The sequence below is a fragment of the Lissotriton helveticus genome, chromosome 9, assembly GCF_964261635.1.
Source record: "Lissotriton helveticus chromosome 9, aLisHel1.1, whole genome shotgun sequence".
Classification (NCBI taxonomy): domain Eukaryota; kingdom Metazoa; phylum Chordata; class Amphibia; order Caudata; family Salamandridae; genus Lissotriton; species Lissotriton helveticus.
The window spans coordinates 6617922-6637823 of NC_136070.1; the positions used below are offsets into that span (position 1 = coordinate 6617922).

At 51.1% G+C, this 19902-nt stretch overlaps 1 protein-coding gene across 2 annotated transcripts in view; it reads left to right on the forward strand.

Annotated features, from left to right (window-relative positions):
• The window catches only part of KATNBL1 (katanin regulatory subunit B1 like 1), a 101532-nt gene that overhangs the window by 64019 nt on the left and 17611 nt on the right, over positions 1–19902 (forward strand). For both annotated transcript variants that reach the window (XM_078659340.1, XM_078659341.1), the window contains exon 8: positions 269–358. In XM_078659340.1, the coding sequence (XP_078515466.1) occupies positions 269–358 (90 nt within the window). The remainder of the gene's footprint in view (positions 1–268; positions 359–19902) is intronic.

Below are 19902 nucleotides of genomic sequence, written 5' to 3' on the forward strand. Positions count from 1 at the left end.
GTTTCTGGTCTTATTTTTGCACATTTACTATTTTTGTCTTTTAGTGCCATTTTTTTCTATTTCTAACACTCCCTGCCTCCCTGCTTCTGGCTTGCTGGCGCACTGTCTGCTTTCTTCACGCACAGTGCTCCTGGTTTTCGTATTTTTTCTTATTTTCTCATTCACTATTTCTAGTTTGTCACTGATTTTCTCACTTTTTTAATGCATTGTTTCTTTTCTTACTGTTTCTTGACCTCTCATGGGCCATGTTTCAATACTTTTCCCATAGGTACAGGGTGGTCGGCTTGAACTGGCTTAAGGCAGTTCTCAAAAGATGGCAGCTGGAGCTGTCTGGCCGTCCAGAGAGCCAGGAGGACAGGTGAGTGTAAAGTGTGGGCTGAAGTAAGACGACGATTCCTCTTCCCTGAAAACTGTTTTACTTTCCTCTACACACAGAGCAGTCTGAGCCCTGCCTTTCTTCCTTTTTATGTTCATTTCTACCCTTTTTAGATTTAATTCCAATGGGCTCTTTGTACTGAGTCTCTGCCAACCTTCACCCTGTCATCTACAATGTGTTGAGGCTCTGCCTTCACCTCTATCAGATCGGTTAGTACAAGCGGATATATTCTATGTATGACCCTAACCTTACAAATCAAGCCGACGGGAGCGATGATCTGTAGAAAGTCCAATCACTCCCTGTGGTGCCCTACCATGAGTACAAAACGAACTGTTCCCCCTAGCAAGTGCGCCCAAGGAAATGGGTGTATCTAAAAATAAACGTCCGCCTGTGCCTCTCCTACTGCCCTGTGCTGAATGCGTGTAGACATTGCAGAAACACAGACCCTATGCAAGTGGTTCTATCTGCAGCAAAGCAAAGGAGAAACGGGGGAGATGATTAACTGAACCTTCCTCCCAAACACACCACATACACAAAGCCAGGCAGCTCGGAACCACTTACATGCACTAGAAAGGCTGTGTAGCTTAATCGAAAGGAGTTGATACAGGTCACTCCTTTTTTTTTTTTTTTTTTTTTTTTTTTTATGGCGTATGAGGGGATGATCAATCTCGTCCTATTCAGAGACATCGATGCAGTTATTCTGGTAACCAGAATACTCATCAGAAAAATGGAAATAACTCCTTTAGCACTGAATGTCATGATAAAGTACATCACAGATGGCCGCACACAAGCAGGCGGAACACTTCGCTTATCCAGGCGTTTTCGAATGCAGCTCTTCAGAGCTGTGGCACCCACAGCAGTTCATGGCGCTGTGGCACCCACAGCAGTTCATGGCGCTGTGGTGCGCGAACTCCACGTGTGCCCAGCAGCAGCAAGGTGCAGGCGGCTGATGCGCAGGAGATGAGAGCTTAGCAGGGCGCTGAGTGACGGCAAGCTAACCGAGAATGCTGGCGATTATAGCAGGAAGCCCGCAGTGGTTTACTAATCGCAACAGACTCCACTTACGGCACAAGTAGGGGCCGGTCCCAACAAGGACTTCAGGATACTCTGTGTAAGGAATGCGCCATGCCAGAAACGGCTGGAGCAAAGAGCGTAAGACTGCCAGGAAGTCTGGCAAGCGAGGACACGATCAAGGTGCCTGGCTTAAATACCCACGGATTCAAAATGGCCACCGGGGTACTTGCCGCTCATGATCGTGTCTCGCTCTCCTGAATAGAGTTTCTGGTGATTGTAGTTTGTTTCACCGTCACGCAGAGGTGAGTGACCCCCCCTCAACCATACCTATTTTCCCTTGCGCCCAGGGACTCTACGGTGCTGCCCTCGCAAAGAACATAGTGTCCTTGTAGGAAAGTGCCCCTTTCTGCATGGTTACCCCTCACTTTTTGCCCGACATCTTATGCAACGTGACTTGATATGCCCTGGGTCCCTGTAAAGCTGGTAAAATAAGTGCAGGGTCCAACCCTATCCGAATAGAACTCCTGGAATTGCTGGCAGAGTAGGAGAAGGACCACCCAGGGAGATGGGGAAGGTAGTGAGGGGGTGCCTCCACCTCAACTACTTGGGGAGAGTTAACTCTGAGCTCCCCGCCTCCAACCCAGGGAGTAGAGACTGGAACGTCCAGAGGAAGGCTGGACTCTGTACAAGACAGTCAAGACCATTCACTGAGGAGGACACGCTTTTAGCAAGGCTGCCCAAGAGATTAGAGCTGCAGATTAGGCTTCTAGCTCTAGAAAACAAGCATTTGCAATGCAGTAGGCCTCGCATTACTGAAATTGGAGCTATTAGTGTTGCAAATAATGTTTCTTAGATTTTAATTTTTTGTAAATCAATATCCCAGCAGTAGCATAAGTCATTGAAGAGAAGCCATGAAGGAAAGAAAAGGGTGCAGTACCATAGGCTGTTACTAGATGTTCCTATTGAGTTGAAAAAGGACCTCTATTAGCTATATAAGGTCCTGCACCATTAATGCAATTATAAAGTGAAAGATTGCAGCTGAGCATTCATTTCTATTTGTTTTTATTTAAAGGTAGATTTGTGTTAGCCTGCATTTAAAAATTGCACTATTAGAATAAACAACGGTGCATTTTTAAAATGCAAACTAACAAAAATCTCACTCCCAATAAGAACAAATGGAAACCTAGTGAACTGCGATCTTTCTCTTTATAATTGCATTAAGGATGTCTTACCTTCTGTGGCTAATAGAGGTACCTTCACAACTCCACAGGGACACCTAGTAAGCGACTGTGGTACTGTAATTTTTACTTGCTTCGTGTCTCTCGTGTTACTTATTATACTGCTGGAATATTTCTTAACAAAAAAATAATTAACAAGCATTGCCATTTGCAATATAAATAGCACAAACTTTCAGTAATGCGAGACCTATTGCACCAGCTACTAAAAATGTGGTACATTGCAGGAGAGCGTGTTATGCCTGCGACATTCGGTAAGAGAAAGTAATTTAAGAAAAGAAAATAGTGCTTAAGAACATAAATAAGACGGGCCGAGCAACGACGCATGTAACGGGGGCAGTTCTCGTGGGAGCTCACAGGTGGAGAAAAGGCGGCACTAAGGAGGGATCTAATAACCCTATTGCTGAATTAAAAGCCATCATTTAACTGGCGTGGCCGGCACAGACTGACGTAAAGTGTAGCGTGATGTTTCCCTGAGATGACCAAGATTCCGCCAGATTACTGGTTTTAAACCCACAAGACTCCTCCGTCCGTGCACCAGTGGGTGGCTATATGTGGGTTGAAAGACTTCATGCAAGCTCCAGTTGGCATGAAGCAGCTCGGTTAGCAGCTTCATACCAGCCGGCGAGAGTTCGGCAGATCAGCTGGGGGCTGTGGACAAATCATCCTGTGTTCAGTATTATGCAGCTAGACAACATCCACCGCGGGAACCCAACAAATCAAATGACAGCCACCGCTCAGCAAGACGGCCAGTTATCAAGCAGCTGGAATTGAAATAGGATGTCCAGTGCGGCGCGCCCAGACAGCTTGGCCTGTGTGCAGCCCGAGGGCCACATCCACTTCTAGTCCCAAAGAAATGTGAGTTACCATACCAACTAAGTACTCGGTACAGCTCTGCAAGCTTGAACATATAACCCCTCCATTCGCCAAGGACAACATGGACACACTTGTTGTTGAGACCAGTAGGACACAACCCATTAACGTGGTCAAAGTGCAGCAAACCGTAGAAGGCAGTAACTGACTGCCACACTGTTCAAGGCGCTACCATGAACAATGGCATGGTGGCGGGGGGACTCTTGGGTCCTGGTGGCGGGGGGACTCTTGGGTCCTGGTGGCGGGGGGGACTCTTGGGTCCTGGTGGCGGGGGGGACTCTTGGGTCCTGGTGGCGGGGGGACTCTTGGGTCCTGGTGGCGGGGGGGACTCTTGGGTCCTGGTGGCGGGGGGGACTCTTGGGTCCCGGTGGCGGGGGGGACTCTTGGGTCCCGGTGGCGGGGGGGGGACTCTTGGGTCCCGGTGGCGGGGGGGGACTCTTGGGTCCCGGTGGCGGGGGGGGGGGACTCTTGGGTCCCGGTGGCGGGGGGGGGGACTCTTGGGTCCTGGTGGCGGGGGGACTCTTGGGTCCTGGTGGCGGGGGGACTCTTGGGTCCTGGTGGCGGGGAAACTCTTGGGTCCTGGTGGCGGGGGGACTCTTGGGTCATGGTGGAACTCTTGGGTCATGGTGGCGGGGGGGACTCTTGGGTCATGGTGGCGGGGGGGACTCTTGGGTCATGGTGGCGGGGGGGACTCTTGGGTCATGGTGGCGGGGGGGACTCTTGGGTCATGGTGGCGGGGGGGGGGACTCTTGGGTCCCGGTGGCGGGGGGGGGGACTCTTGGGTCCCGGTGGCGGGGGGGGGACTCTTGGGTCCCGGTGGCGGGGGGACTCTTGGGTCCCGGTGGCGGGGGGACTCTTGGGTCCTGGTGGCGGGGGGACTCTTGGGTCATGGTGGAACTCTTGGGTCATGGTGGAACTCTTGGGTCATGGTGGGACTCTTGGGTCATGGGGGGGACTCTTGGGTCATGGGGGGACTCTTGGGTCATGGTGGCGGGGGGACTCTTGGGTCATGGTGGGACTCTTGGTTCATGGTGGGTGGGGAACTCGTAGGTCATGGTGGTGGGGGATCCTTAGGTCACATCGGCATAGCAACAGATCTGATTAATACAGTGTTTAAAGGTTTATTCAAGGGGACCTGTTTAGCTCTATCGGGTCAGAGTTTCCAGGGAGTTGTTGCTGCGTGCGTTTGTGACTGAATTCATTGTACTCTGGGCCTTTGCTGTTTGACAGTGAGAAGGGGAGTGACTTTTGTCATGGGGCCATTGTCCATGATAAAAGGTGCACCCCCAGCAGGGCGACTGGGAGTCGGAAGGCCGCCTACGTTTGTTCTCACAATGTCAGTCAAACCTCTCGGGAAAGCTTCTCCTATAGTGATATATAGTGACTGCCAAGAACTCTAGACTGAGGTCCAGGGGGAACATTTGTTTCGTGGGGTTTCTGGGAGGAAGGGCATATGGGTTTATGGAAGACTGTCCACCGACAGCCCACCAGAGACTTAAGTGTTCAGATCCAACAGCACCCATCCATCCCCAGACTAATTGTAGACATTAATGGAAAATCAGATAAACAATTAACTTGGGCAAGCTGACACGTACACAGCCCTCTGCAACGTGTACAGTGAGTCCAGAACTGGGAAACGGGAGGCATGGAGGGGACAGTACAAGAAGAGCAACCGCCCGCCCTATTGGTCTATTTATAGTGGTAGATTTCTAAACATTGATCACAATAGCATCTGGCCTAGGTATACAACATTGTAAATTAACCACACCTTCTCCCGTGAATACGGTGCCCCTCAAGGCACATGTGTATTTAGCGACGATTTGTCTACTTCTGGGCGCTGCACCAGCGTAGTATAAGAGAACTCTCTAGCTGCTGTTAGTCAACTGACTGTCCCACGAGAGGGCGACATATCTAGACTGTTACCGGAGAAACGGACAACAGACACCTCCAGGGAATGTTTGCGAGTCGTGAGGGGTGGATGGACTTTTACTGCGACACCAACTGAACCAAGTCCCTCTCATGTAATCCAACATTGGTCCGAATCGGATACTCAAACAAGTATATTTTGATGAATGCCCCATGAGCGATGTTAGGAGCAGTAAAAATAAAGTCTGCTCCATACAAGAACCAATTGCACTAGTGACAACAGAGAGGTGCACGTTTGGGGTGTTTACAAGACCTCTGAGATTTATTATGAGACCCATGTTTTCTAATAATAAGTTACATTTATTGAAAATAATGCAAAAAACTAAACCGAGGTAAAAGAGAAAGTAGTGCACCGACACTATATATGGCCCTGGTGAAATAATTCATGGAAGGTCCAGTCTGCCCTGCCTTTTGGCTGCTTTGTGCACGCCCTGCAAAGTAAAGCTTTTACCTACCAAACCAAAAAAATTGCGAAAGGCTTCCGAAGGAGCCAGTGAAAGTGATGGGCGTGGTAAATGCATTGAGAAGGAGATACCACATGTCGAGAGACGGCGCGTGCGCTGCCTAGGCTCAAACTCAGAGAGAGCGCAGATAAGGGCCTTGGACCCATCAACAGTGGCAGCAATATTAAGAATCAAGAGAGAAGGATCCTATGATCCTAAAACCCCCAAAGGGATTGTCCCTAAATTTGAGGAGGATGATGACATCAAGTGGTTCACAGCCCTTGAGGGAGCTTTTGAAGCCAGAAAAGTGAGAGACTCACTGGGGAGCACTACTTTGGGAACTGTTCTTTGTTAAGTGCAGGGAAAGACTCCTGACCAGGAAGAGAAGATGAGTCACTACTGAGGATTACAGAATTAAATTCAGGGGGCCTCAGAAATCCCAGAATCAATCTGAGGTGGAATTTATAGACACTAGGTGGCTGATTGACTGAATGTAAAGTGCAGAATTAAGAGGGACTTGTTTGTTTGTTTGTTTGTTTGTGAAGGAACACATTTCAAGTAACTTAATCAGTGAAAAGTTGCATCAGTGTCTGGTAGACCTAGCTCCAATTTCTCCCCAAGAATTGGGAAAGAAGGCAGACCACTGGGTCAAGACAAGGGTAACCAAAACAGCAACTGGGGTGACCAAAACAAAGCCTCCCCAAGCATAAGACTGTGAAAAACCCAAAGATGAAATAGAGCCTTCTAAAGGCCCCAAAATCCTGGTCAGGGCGGTGGGCCCAAGAAATCTTCCCAACCCACGAGTGGGTACAAGGGGAAAGATTTGTTCCTGCAAAGGCGTGGTGTTTCCACTGTTACAAGAAGGGACACCGAACTGGAGATCCTGCCTGTCCCAACAAACCAGCTCCTAGTCCTCCCTTCAGTTTCTACTGGTGTGGCAAATCTCCAAATGACATAAACAGTGTGCCTAGAGCAAATCAAGGTTCATACGGAAGCTGCTTTAGTTTCTGAAGGGGGGGGGTGTTTACCACTTTGGCTGTCTGTCCCCCTCATTTAAAGAAATTTCTGCAGTACCCATTAGTGAATGGGACTAAGATAGACGCCGTGAGGGATACAGGTGCCAGTGTCACCATGGTGAGAGATACACTGGTTTCCCCAGAGCAATACCTAACTGGAAAACCCTATCCAGTTACCAATGCTGACAGGTCAGTGTCACCACTAACCATGCCATGGCTATGGTGATATTCAACTGGAGGTTGGGTTGGGGGAGGGGGGTGCTGGCCTGAAAAGGGTAGTGGTCTCTCCAAAGCTCACATCTGCCTGTCTGCTTTGGAGGTAGAGAGAAAGACATATGCAGCCATGCTGCAAATCCCTGAGATAGTGTGTGTGAAAACCAGAGCACAGTGCCTAGCACAGGGTGTAAAAGGAGGGAGAGTTGGAGCCTGAATTGATGTCCCAACCTCCCAAGAGGAAAGGTAGGAAGACAGGAAGACTGGTGACACAGCTTCCACCCAGCAAAAAGATCAGGACCCCTCTCCTCGGGGATAGGACATGTCCGCCCCAGAGAGAACTGAGCCCATGGAGCTTGAACCTTATGAGGTACATCTCTTGGGCCCAGGGGACCCTCTAGGGAAGAGCTGTGCCTTGGGCAGCAGGTCTGCCCCAGCTGTGCCTTGGGCAGCAGGTCTGCCCCACTCTTGAAGGCCTGATGCTGCTGCATAGGAGCAGGGAGATGTCTCTGGCTCCCACAAGGTCTATTGGGAGGAAGGGCTCCTGAGGCCAGAGACCCCACACCTGGTGCCACTAGGAGTGGTAGTACCTCAGCTGTATTGGGAGTTTCTACTCACTTTAGCACATTACGTTCCCCTAGCTAGAAATCTAGGGCAGACCAAAACTTGGTAAAGATTGGTCATCCACTTTTATTGTCCCCAGATGTCACAAAAAGTGAAGGAGTTTGTAAGTTCTTGTGTTACCTGTCAAGCCAGTGGCAAGACAGGGGGACATGCAAAGCCCCTCTTAAGTCCACTACCAGTGGTTGGGGTCCCCTTTGAGAGGGTAGGTGTGGAAGTAGTGGGTCCATTTGAACCTCCCACTGACTCAGGAAACCTTCTTACTGGTATTAGTGGATCATGCTACTAGGTATCCTGCAGCTGTTCCCCTCGGGACTTTTACAGCTCCTGCAGTAGCCAAGGTCCTCATTGGTGTCTTCACCAGGGTAGCGTTTCCTAAGGAGGAAGTACCAGACCACGGTTCCTACTAAATGTCTGCATACTTAAAACACATGGGGTGTGATTTTACTCCTTACCACCCACAAACTAATGGCCTTGTTGAGGGATTCAACAAAACATTGAAAGGCATGATAATGGGACTCCCTGAAAAGCTCAAAAGGATACTGGATGTTCTGTTGCCTTGCCTGCTTTTTGCCTACAGAGAGGTGCCTCAGAAGGGCGTAGAGTTTTGCAGCGTGAATCTTTCTGGATTCACTATGCTGTGCATTATTCCGCGGTCTTGTGGTTGGGTCCGGATTCGTAGTCTTTTCTTTGTTTTTTTTTTTTTTTTCCTTAGCCCAGGTGGGCGTCGGCGTCACACCCCCTTGGGTGTATTTCCGGTGACGTCGGCATGCTTCCTGCGGAAGCTCCCACTCTTGGGCGCCATCTTCAGATTCTTTTTTTCCGCGGTCGGGTCTGGATCGTTCCCGTTGGGCTCCAGACATTTTTGGAGAAAGAAGAAAGAAAATACAGAAAATACGAGGAAAAGTCATCTGAAGACTCCAGGGGACTTCATCGACGAAAAACCAGCAAGGATAAGGCGTTTTCCATCGAGATCTTCGACGACCGTCGACGAACACGCGACCAGAGAGGCCCTGGACGCTCGATGATGGACAATACGCCGTTCAAGTTCTGCCGTAACTGCCACCACAAGTACGCGCAGAAGGACCAGCACCCGGTATGCAACCTTTGCCTACCGGTGGACCACGAAAGCGGAGACTGCAACGCCTGTTCCGCCTTCACCCCGAAGACCCTTCGTGTGAGAGAGAGGCAGAGGGTAGCACACGCCGCCCTGCAGGGGAAGGCCCCGACTCCGTCACTCTACGAGCTGGGGATGTCCTCCGAGGAAGAAGACAACGCTGCCGCCGAAGACGACAGCTACACGGTCGTAGAGACCGATTACACGAAGACTTCTGACAAGGTAGGAGACTCTTCGGCCCCCAAGAACCCGAGAGACTCTTGAGTCTAGAAAAATCGAGGGCAAGACCCCGAAAGCGCCGACGCCAAAAAAGGCGGCGTCCGCGACTACTCCCAGGCCCAGCGGATCCTCCGAGAAGGAGTCCCCGGCGCCGAGAGCTGCTGATCAGCAGAAAACGTTGAAAATCGTCCCCGAAAAGGATCGATCGACGCCGAGGGAGAAAGACCCAAAACTGACGACGACGACCAGAGACCCAAAATCCGGTTCGACGTCGAAAACTTCGACTCCGAGAGGCACGGCGACGAGCCATCCGCCGAAGAGAGCGGCCGACCCATCCGATGCGGAACACGCGGCCGAGATGGAGAAGAAAAGAAGGCGCCTCGAGGCAGAAATGGAGAACATCATGCAGCGGAAGAAAGATTTTGACGCAAAGATGAAAGCCTTCACGATCCCTCACAAGACCAAGCCACCGGTGGTGGAGGCGGTCGAGGAGGAAGAGGAGATCGCCGAAGTCACCGAGGAACAAGACCAGGACGTCGAGGTGATCGACGACCAGGAGGAGTACGAGAATCCCTACGATAGTTACAACTATGGGGAGGAAGAGGATGGCAGGACAGACACAGAGTCGGCACCCTTGGACCTTCAGGAGGTAGATTACATCGATGTCGACACCGACAGCCCGGAGGAGGTGGTCGACACTTACCCCTCGAGGCCCTCGCCGCCGGACGACATCGGGGCCTACAACTCGGTGATACAATCTGCCGCAGCAGCTTTCAAGCTCAAGCTCGACGAAGAGAAGCAGAAAGCAGACTTCCTTCTAGAAACATTGCTCCCAACACAAACGAGGAGCCAGTTCCTTCCAATGCTCGAAAGCGTCTTGGCTCAGGGGAAGGAAGCATTCAGGGAGCCCGCAACATGCAAAGCAGTAACTCCCAGAACTGAGAAAAAGTACAAACATGCCGCAAAGGACCCGGCCTACATTCAGGGCACGGTCTCCGCAGACTCCATTATCACGGCCACAGCAAGGAGGAGGGCTAACGTACCCACTACCTCGGGCCCGCCACCGGATAAGGAGAGCAAAAGGATGGATCTGGTGGGCAGAAGGATCGAACGGAATGCCGCGACCCACTTGCGTATGGCTAATTCCAACGCCCTGATAAACAGGCACATGTACCAGATCATGGAGGGGCTGGGGCAGTTGAAGGACCTGCCCCAGGATGCCAGGCAGAAGGCCGAAAAGCTGGTTGAAGAGGGAAAGAACGCAGCTAATTCTTGCCTTAAGACGGCCCTGGATGGGGCAGACACAGCCAGCAGGCTCATGATGATGAGTGTCACGGAAAGGAGGCACGCCTGGCTCAGGATTTCAGGTTTCAAACCGGAGGTGCAACACAGCATCCTGAACACACCGTTCAACGGCAGCACGCTTTTCGGGACAACAGTTGATGAAACGCTCAGCCAACTGAAGAAAGATAACGAAACAGCAAGATCCATGGGAGCATTGCAGTTCAGAGGGAACAAGAGGGGCACCCCGTCACGGAGGCCCGGCGGGAGAGGCGGAAACCAGCCAGGTACATCACACCAGGCTTTCCAGCAAACTCACCAGTCAGACCCGCAAGCTCAGCATGGTCAGCAGAAGCAGTCCTGGCAGTACCAACAAAGAGGCCAGTCCTTTCGAGGGAGAAATGGACGGGGACAAAATAGAAGAGGGGGGCAGCAGCCCACCTCTAAGTGACTTCAAAAAACTCCGTGTGCCCGCCCACAAAAAAGGTCCCAGGGGGCAGCACGTACAGATGGGTCAAGACAAACTAGACACCTACGACCACATGACACCAGTGGGAGGAAGATTAAGATTTTACCTCCGAGAGTGGAGAGAAATCACATCAGACAAATGGATCCTCAACATTATCCAATTCGGATACTGCATAGAATTGGAGGGGAGACCAACAAGCAGAAAACCAAAAAGAAAGCCGCAAGCAGCTGCAGTGTCTTCAGGAGGAGGCGAAGGAACTCCTGCGGAAACAGGCCATAGAACGGGTACCCTTCAAGGAAAGAAACACAGGAATATACTTAGGCTTTCCTGTTTTCAGTTTCTATTTTTGGGAAATTCTGGTGGTGTTTTCTCAGTGTTTTCCAGTGATTTCAATACCTCAAAAAAACAGTTATTTTCAGTGGTTACTCATTTTCGCGCCATAAAAAACCAATTGAAACAGTGTTTTACCGGTGTTTATGGAACGCTTTGCTTTTATTATTGCTTTTTCCATTTTCCTTTAGAAATTGTATACTGCTCTACATTTCAGAAGCTTAATACAGTCATGAAATACTTTCCATTGTCATTTGATGCAGCAGCTCAGATTTAACAAGCATTTGCAATGCAATATGTTTCGCATTTATGCGAGTTTTAGCTATTTGCATTGTAAATGACAAAGCCTTATATTTGTTTTAAAAACAAATTCAAAAATAAAAGGCATTGTTATGTGCAATGTCAATAGCTCAAACTCGCCTAAATTTGAGACCTATTGCATTGCAAATGCTGTTTTAAATGAAAACGTGAATTGGTCCCTCAGCAAGTTGGAAGTTACAGTCTGTGTTCCAGAGTCACTACCCCTCTTCTGCTCAGAGAGTGTTGCACTCCACGAAGGACATGGTCACCTGACTAGTGCAGTGTCTGCTTCTTAAGCGTGTTTCTGGTAGCCTACCAACTCTGATTAAGGACTTGGTAAACATCAGTTGTATAGTTTGAGTTTGCAGTTCAATGAAGACGGGGAATCGTGCACATTTAAAAAACAAGCATTGGCATAGCCAATAGGCCTCACCTTGAGGAGCACATGGTTATGAGCGGGGTCGGCAATTGGGTTGCTACAGGTGAAAGTGTGTTGGGAAAGGGGCTTTCTTCCATGTATTGCATAAGAAACACGGCTGACTCAAATGAATCCTTCTCAGTAGGGAGCCAATGTGATCTATGAGTGAAAACAGACACATGCTCCTGTCTCCTCAAACCAAGTATTAACTGGAAGACTGAATTCTGTACTACCTGAATTTTGGACAACCCAGCATTTGAAATGCCAAGATAGAGACTATTACGATAATGCATGCGTGACAGAATGAGGGCTTGTACAGCTAATTTCTGACTCTAGAATGGATTTTCCCCCCGTAGTTTAGAATGGAAGAAGCCAGTTGATATGAGTATTGTGTCTTGTTTTCCTTTTTATTGCGCAACCACAAGTAAAGTAAAAAGCTGACTTTTAATGGTTGGAATAGTGCTATTTGTTACCAACACCCTTTAGGACACTTCATTAGTCAAAAATTAATTGCGAGTTTCCCCTGAATGTGCTTTCACACCTAGCTAACAAATATAATCGTAATAAAAACTTTGACACAGAGTATGTTGCGCTGCTGGCATTTCAGTGACAGCAATCTGTTAAATTCATGTGTGGCACGAAATTTCCAGAGCAAGCGTTTCCTCAGATGAATAGAGGTAAATATCCTAAGCAGGGAAAATGTAGAATCCAGGACTGCTACAGGTATCGTGCTGCATGCTGCTAGCCACGATGTATGGTTTTAGACAAACAGTTTTACAGCGAACCCCTTACAAAGGCAATTCCGACGAGGCAACCATCTTACATGACGAACCTTTCCTGTCCCGCATTATTAATTTAAGCAGCAAACGTGCACTACGTCATTGTATCAGCGGGAGATGGCACATGGTCACCCAGTTCTTGGAAATAAAAGAGCATAAAGTAAATAGGTGTCAGAATGTATCCCCAAATGGCGTGGCAAAAACATCATTGGCCCTTATGTAAGCATTTCTTAATTCTATTTAAAAGCAAGGTCTCAAACCTTTAAAGCTCCAAATCAGGGATACAACACGGGAGCTAGATGATCTCAATGTTAAACAGATCTGGAAATTGAGCCCTAGACTTCAACGGGCTTATTTACAAGGTCCATGCGCCACTTTTGTGTCATTTTTAACATGGATAAAGTTATGCAAAAGTATTTGTATTTAATTTATTTATAGAGCGCTAACAATCATCCTGAGTAGGATATCACGGCGCTAAGGTTGGATGCTGAGAGGTACAATAACCACACTGAGTAATGATTTATTCTGATTTAGGGAAGAGTAGTGTCTTTAATTGTTTCCTAAAAGACAGAAGATCGTCTGTCAGTCTAAGACTGGGAGGTAGTTCATTCCACTTAGTGGCCGCCAGATGCGAAAAGGCCCGCTCTCCCATCCTGACAGTCTTCACCCGGGTGGTGGTAGCTCTTCCTAAAGTACTGGATCGAAGGTTCCTCAGTGGTCTGTGGAATTCAACTTTATTATGTAGAATGGTAGGGCCTGCATTGTAGAGCACCTTGTGTGTGATACACAGTAATTTAAAATTGGCTCTTTGTCGCATCGGGAGCCAATGAAGCTCTCGCATGCAGCTTTTAGCCGAATCAAATCTCTTTTTATTACAGACAGCCTTTGCCGCGGCATTTTGCACTATCTGCAGTTTAGAAAAGAGAGAGTCTGCCATTCCGACAAACAGTGAGTTGCCATAGTCCAATCTGCTCATCAGCAATGACTGAACCAAGGTTTACCTACATTCAGTCGGGATCCAGGGGAAAACTCGTCTGAGCATTTTCAGCAATGCAAACCCTCTACCACAGACAATGGAGACCTGTGATTTCATGGACAGGGCACTGTCCAATACCACTCCCAGGTTTTTTGCTTTTGGGGTGGGATTCGGAGGCAACCCCAGGTTGCTTGGCCACCAGCTGTTATCCCAGAGCTGGGGATTTTTGCCAAACAAGAGGATCTCTGATTTGTCTGCATTCAATCTCAGACAATGCTCTTGCATCCAGTTGGCCAGTTCAGTCAGACAGTTTATCAGTCGGGTTTTAGGATCATTCTTTTCATCAATGGTAACCATTAACTGGGTGTCGTCAGCATAAGAACACATTTCAACACCCCACCTTCTTCCAATGGCTGCCAATGAGGACACGAAAACATTAAACAAAGTTGGACTGAGTGAGGCCCCTTGGGGAACCCCATATTTAATGTTTCGCGGGGGAGAGATGAAATCACCCAAACACACTGATTGTGTTCGTTCCTCCAGAAAAGATTTTAGCCATCCCAATGCCTTATCTCGTATACCTTTCCCTTCCAGGGCGTTCAGTAATTGGTCGTGTGGAACGGTATCAAAAGCCGCCGATAAATCAAGGAGTATTAAGACGACTGTCTTGCCTTGATCTACCTGGGCCCTGATGTTATCCGTCACCGCCAAAAGTGTTGTTTCAGTACTGTTGTTCACCCTGAAACCCGTCTGGGAATCGTCCAAGTGGCGCAAGGGGCTTGTAAATCTGCCCCCAAGTTCTTATCACTGGGTCAATTTACATCTGGCTGCTGATGAACAGGAAAGTCTTTTTTTTTTAAACTGTGAAACTGAGGACTTCTGTTTTTTAACAAGCTAAGCAGTGCACTCAAAGGAGATTGGAATACCTCATGGCGCTGAACAATGCCTGCTCATGCCACCCAAAAATATCTATATGACGGACAATAGGGGCCTTAAAAAGACTGCTACCTCCTCACAAATATCAGTCAATCTAGGATTTATGAAACACGGGGACCTCCAAGAATTACATGGTTTTGCTATCAAAGTCTATTTTAATAAACCGTTCATAGAAATATATTAACAGACATTCATCTTTAAAAATTTTCCGACCTTTAGACTGGAGAGACCTTGCTTTTGGAAAACAGAAGTACTAAGTACTGCACATACCGCGAAGGCACAACAGACCTGCCCTGGACAAAGGCCATGTGTTTTCATGAGCACCCTGAACAGCTTCATTGGAAGGGCTTGCATATTGTTTTTATTGCATCTAATGCGCGCCGTGAGTCACTGTCTGGCGCAGCTCCACTTACACGGGATCCTCCCAGCAAGAGCCCTGACCCAGTTGTCTGAGTAGGTGAAAGAAAACTCAGCAATAGTGAAAAGGAAAAACAGCGCCAAAGACTTAGAAATACATGTGCCCGAGCTCGGTAAATGTCCCCGACTCCCACACAGTGTGACATGAGCGGTCAAAATGGCAAAAGCAATGCTGCAGTGTGGTTCCCGCTATGGCGGCGCGGCCACGGTCTGCACAGAGCAAAAACCCCTCTTCAGATTTTGCAGTTAAGCATTGCAATTCTTCCATGATTGTTTAGCTGTTGAAAAAGACTGGCTAATCCCAGGGCAGAAACTAGAGGGAATTACTATATTGAGAGCAGAGCTGTGAGTGAGTATGGCCACAACGAGAGCCAAGCTACGAGAGAGTGGGGGTGACATCGAGAGCAGAGCTCCAAAAATGCGGTTTAATAATATCCTGAGGGGCGTGGCCAAGATGGCGGGGTAGGAAGACGTGTTTGCCGGAGCTCCCGACCCCATCCTAGGCCCTAAGCCCTGATTGCTGCTAAGAACTCCCCCCCAGAGCCATACAGAGCGGCTGTGTTGTCCAGGGGCTGGTCACCGCCTGGTCGCCGCCGCCGGAGCCCCGCAGAGCAAAAACTCACCGAGTTCGCGGTGACGAGCTGCGGACCAGTGACGGCGCTGCACCTGGGTCCCGCCGGATCAGTAGCATCGGGAAGGCGGAGGGGCGCTGATCTCCCCAGCTGGAGAGTACGGAGCACCTGGAGGGCATCGGACTTCGGAGCCCCTATAGCGGTGTGGTGCAGCGCGGTGTCCGGGGCGTCCCTGCTGTCCCCTCTATGCCCCAAGATGGCGGCGCGCCAGGACCGGAGATCCCCGCCCGGACTGGACGACAGCCCTGGGACTGCCAAGTGAGTGCGCTAGCAGGAGCGGTTGCTCCCCGCTGCTAGGCGGGGCTTCCCTGGCAACGAGGCGGACGAGGCGCCGGACACAGCGGTCCCTCCGGCCGGTGCTGGGTGATCTCCCCACTCAAGGGACAGACGTGACCGGGGACGGACCTACGCGAGCGCCCGGCTTGGAGGCCTCCCCGACCTCTGCGAGGAGCCGGGCGCTGCTTCCGGCAGGACCAGCCATATCGAGCCCAGATTGAGACTGCATGGGCACAAGCGCCTCGCCTACTTGTGGCGCCCCCACGCCCCTGGTGCTGATTCACTTGTGCATGAGGCCACCAGCGAGGCCTGCAGAGGTTTGAGGCGAGTGGGGGTACTGCGGTCACGCCTTGGACGGAGCTCACGTCCCCCAGATACAGGGGGGTGCCGTGGGGGTTCTGGCCTCCCCTCTCGACGTTTGCCACGTCTACAGTCATCCACGGGGTGACGCAGGAGCACAACCGGGCTGACGTGGTGAGCCCTTTGGCCACGAGTACCGGCTGGACGTCGGTGAAGACACCGGAGCCCCTGAGCCGCTGTTCGCCCCGGTAACGCAGCGCCTGAGACCCCCTGTGAATAGCGAGCGCGAATCTCCCCGTGGTTTCTGGAGCTGCAGTGGACCGCCGCCCGCCCTGGCCTGGAGGTGGACCCCTAGGGGCACGGGAGTGGACGTGCTAAGGAACCGAGACGGGCGATAGGCCGGGTGAAGGAGCTTACATCATGGCTGGTCAGCGAGGGGGTAAACGCAATGATCGCACGCTTCCAGAGATGCTCAACAGACAGCCGGCCAAGGGTGACAAGAACTCCTCTTCGCCTGGAGCAGCTGGGAGCTCGCACTCGGGTGCGGCGATGGAACCCCCGGTCACCAGATCTTTTTTGGAGTCTCTGTTCAGCACATTGAGGGACGACTTCCAAACCTTGAAGCAGGAAGTGGCGGGTGAGGTGAGAGAAGTCCGCAGGGAAGTGGAAGGTTTGGGCGAGAGAGTGGACACTGTAGAGAACTCCACGCACAGACAGGATGAGGAGATCGCTCTTTTGCAGCAGGAAGTACTGACTCTCAGGGAACAGCACTTGGATCTCCAATCGCACAATGAGGACTTGAAGAATAGGTCACGAAGGAACAACATTAGGGTCCGGGGTGTGCCATCATCGGAAGAGAACCCTGATATAGTTAGGTACCTGCAGGAACTCTTTCGCATGGTCTTGGGAGAAGGGGACGATTTCCTCATTAGAATTGACAGAGCACACAGAGTAGGACCCCGCAGAAGGGCTAATGGCCCCGCCCCGGACATCCTGGCGTTCCTCCCGGACTACCCGCTGAAGGAAAGGATCATGGCGGAAGCACGAAAAGCGCACTCGCTCACCTTCCGAGATCACCCTGTGGCGCTATATCAGGACTTGTCTACCCTCACGCTTCAGAAGCGTAAATCATTTAAGATTGTGACGGATTTTCTCAAGCAACACGACACGCCTTACTCCTGGGGGCACCCCTTCCGTATCATCTTTCAGTGGCAGGGACAGACTCACCAATTGCGGAACCTCCAGGACACCTGCGAGATCCTGGGCATCACCACGGAGGGGGAAGAGACCGGCACACCGAGAAGACGGCGCACAGCGGAGGGAGATTGGCAACAGGTTGCACGCAGGAGAAGGACGGCGGAGAGGACCCGGAGGCCAGGGTCTCCGACTATTAGAGCGGAACGTGAGGCTGCTGTTCGGACAGCGTCCGAGGAGCTTGGAGATCCGGAGGTTGTTGCATTGACCGCTTAATCGTGCTCCGGGGGGAGTTCGTTACAGCACTGTTCCAACAGCTGGCTGAAGGGGGGCGGGGGGGGGGGGCGAAGGTTGGACACGTGTGGCTGGACGTCCACTAAGGTAACATTCCACGGACTGGTCCGTTAGGGCCGGTCTGGGACTATTTCAGGAAGTTTTGGGTAGTTTGGGGCGGGGGGTTGGGGTTCTGATGCTGGGGGTTGTGCGGGAGAGGTGGGGGGGGGGGAGTTGGGGGGTGGCTTGAGAGGGAGGGAGGGGAATGGGGGTTGGGGGTTGGGGAAGGGGATAGTTGATGGGGGTGAGTTGGGGTTTGCCTTGTCCAGTGCTTCTTCGGTGTCTGCATATATCCCGCTAGGAACGCATGCTCACTTGGGAGTCATCATGGTGCCACACACTATGGTCCACACATATAGGAACAGTGGTCCCGACTGTCCATGGCTGAGTTAAAGATAGTCACCCTGAATGTTAAGGGCCTGAATAATCCCACGAAGAGGAGGGCTGTCCTCTCGTTATTGGAAAACTCCCAGGCTGCCATCTGTCTGCTCCAGGAAACCCACCTGTTAGCCGGGGACTGTCACAGGCTGAGGTCCCGCCACTTCCCTACACAGTTCTTCTCCTCCAACACGGCCAAAACGGCGGGGGTGGCCATTCTTTTGTCCAAATCATTCAAGGGGGAGGTGCTGCACAAACTAGTGGAACAAAAGGGGAGACTTCTAGCCTACAGATTTAAATTGGGCACCCTGGTATTCACGGTGGGCACAGTTTATGGCCCGAACGAGCAGCAAGATAGATTTTTACGCAAGGCTTTGGAGGATGTCACAGCGTCACAGGACATATATATAATACTGGGTGGGGACATTAATTTAGTCTTTGATTCCTCGAAAGACAGATCAGCGCAGCGATACCCGCAGACTGGGGAACTCTCGCAAGCGGTGAAGGCGCAGCTAGTTGAATCAGACCTGCACGACCTCTGGCGCGAGCTCCACCCGACCGACAGGGACTTTTCCTACTACTCGCATGCACACAAGACGTATGCCAGGCTAGATTACCTACTGGTCTCGGGACCGGCTCGTGCCTTAGCTACCGCCTCGGATATGGGAGTCCTTTCCCTTTCGGACCACGCACCGGTCTCGGGGACCTTCCTTCTCCCGCCGGGCTCGCCCCGGAGGGGGGTCTGGAGGCTCCGAGACACGCTTCTGCATAAAAAAGCGGTAGTGCAGAGTATAGTGGATTCTATTAGGGATTTTCAGCTACACAATTCTAACCCTGACACCTCGCTATCGACTCAATGGGGGGCTCTTAAGGCGGTAATTCGGGGAGAATTCATTGCGATCTCGACCGCAGACAACCGCGATAGGAAAATGAAGCGGGACGAGCTCACTCAGAGGGTTAGGGAGCTTGAGCACGTACACCGTCGCACAGGGGCTCCGAGAGTCTGGACACAGCTGAAGGTGGCCAGGAAACTCTTGTCCTCACTGGACTTAGATAGGGCTGAATACGCGGCGCTGCGCTTAAAACACGCTTACTACACGGGAGGGGACCGCTGTGGCCGCCTCCTTGCGGCCAAACTGAGAGTAGCACACCAGAGTCGCCAAGTGAAGGAGTTAGCGGGGAGCGCGGGACAAGGGATTACGGGTGATGCTGAAATTGCCGAGGTCTTCCGTCGATTCTATGCCGACCTATATGCAGCTGAGGCCGCACAAATGGGGAACCCGGAAGATTACCTTGACTCGGTATCACTGTCCTCCCTAACCCCCGAGCAAGCAGACTACCTAGAGAGAGAGATTAGGGTAGAGGAGGTTATAGCAGCGATTTCTAGGCTTAAATTAGGGAAGGCCCCGGGTCCGGACGGTTATACCGCCCTCTTCTACAGGACGTTCTGCACGACGCTAGCCCCAATCTTGACCAAGCTGTTTAACTCCTTCTCTGACCCAGGGGCTATTCCTCCAGATCTCCTACAGGCGACGGTATCGGTCATTCCCAAACCGGGGAAAGACAGGACACAGTGCGGCTCCTATAGACCAATCTCCCTACTGAACGTGGACCTGAAACTCTACACGGGGATCCTGGCGATGAGATTGGCACAGTACCTTCCCGGCCTGATTAACCCTGATCAGGCTGGCTTCGTGCCCGGAAGGCAGACTGTGGATAACACTAAGAGAATAGCTCACATCTTGGAGAAGGCCTCCCGTATTCCCGGGGAGAGGATGCTGCTCTCGGTTGACGCCGAGAAGGCGTTTGACCGGGTGCATTGGCCCTACC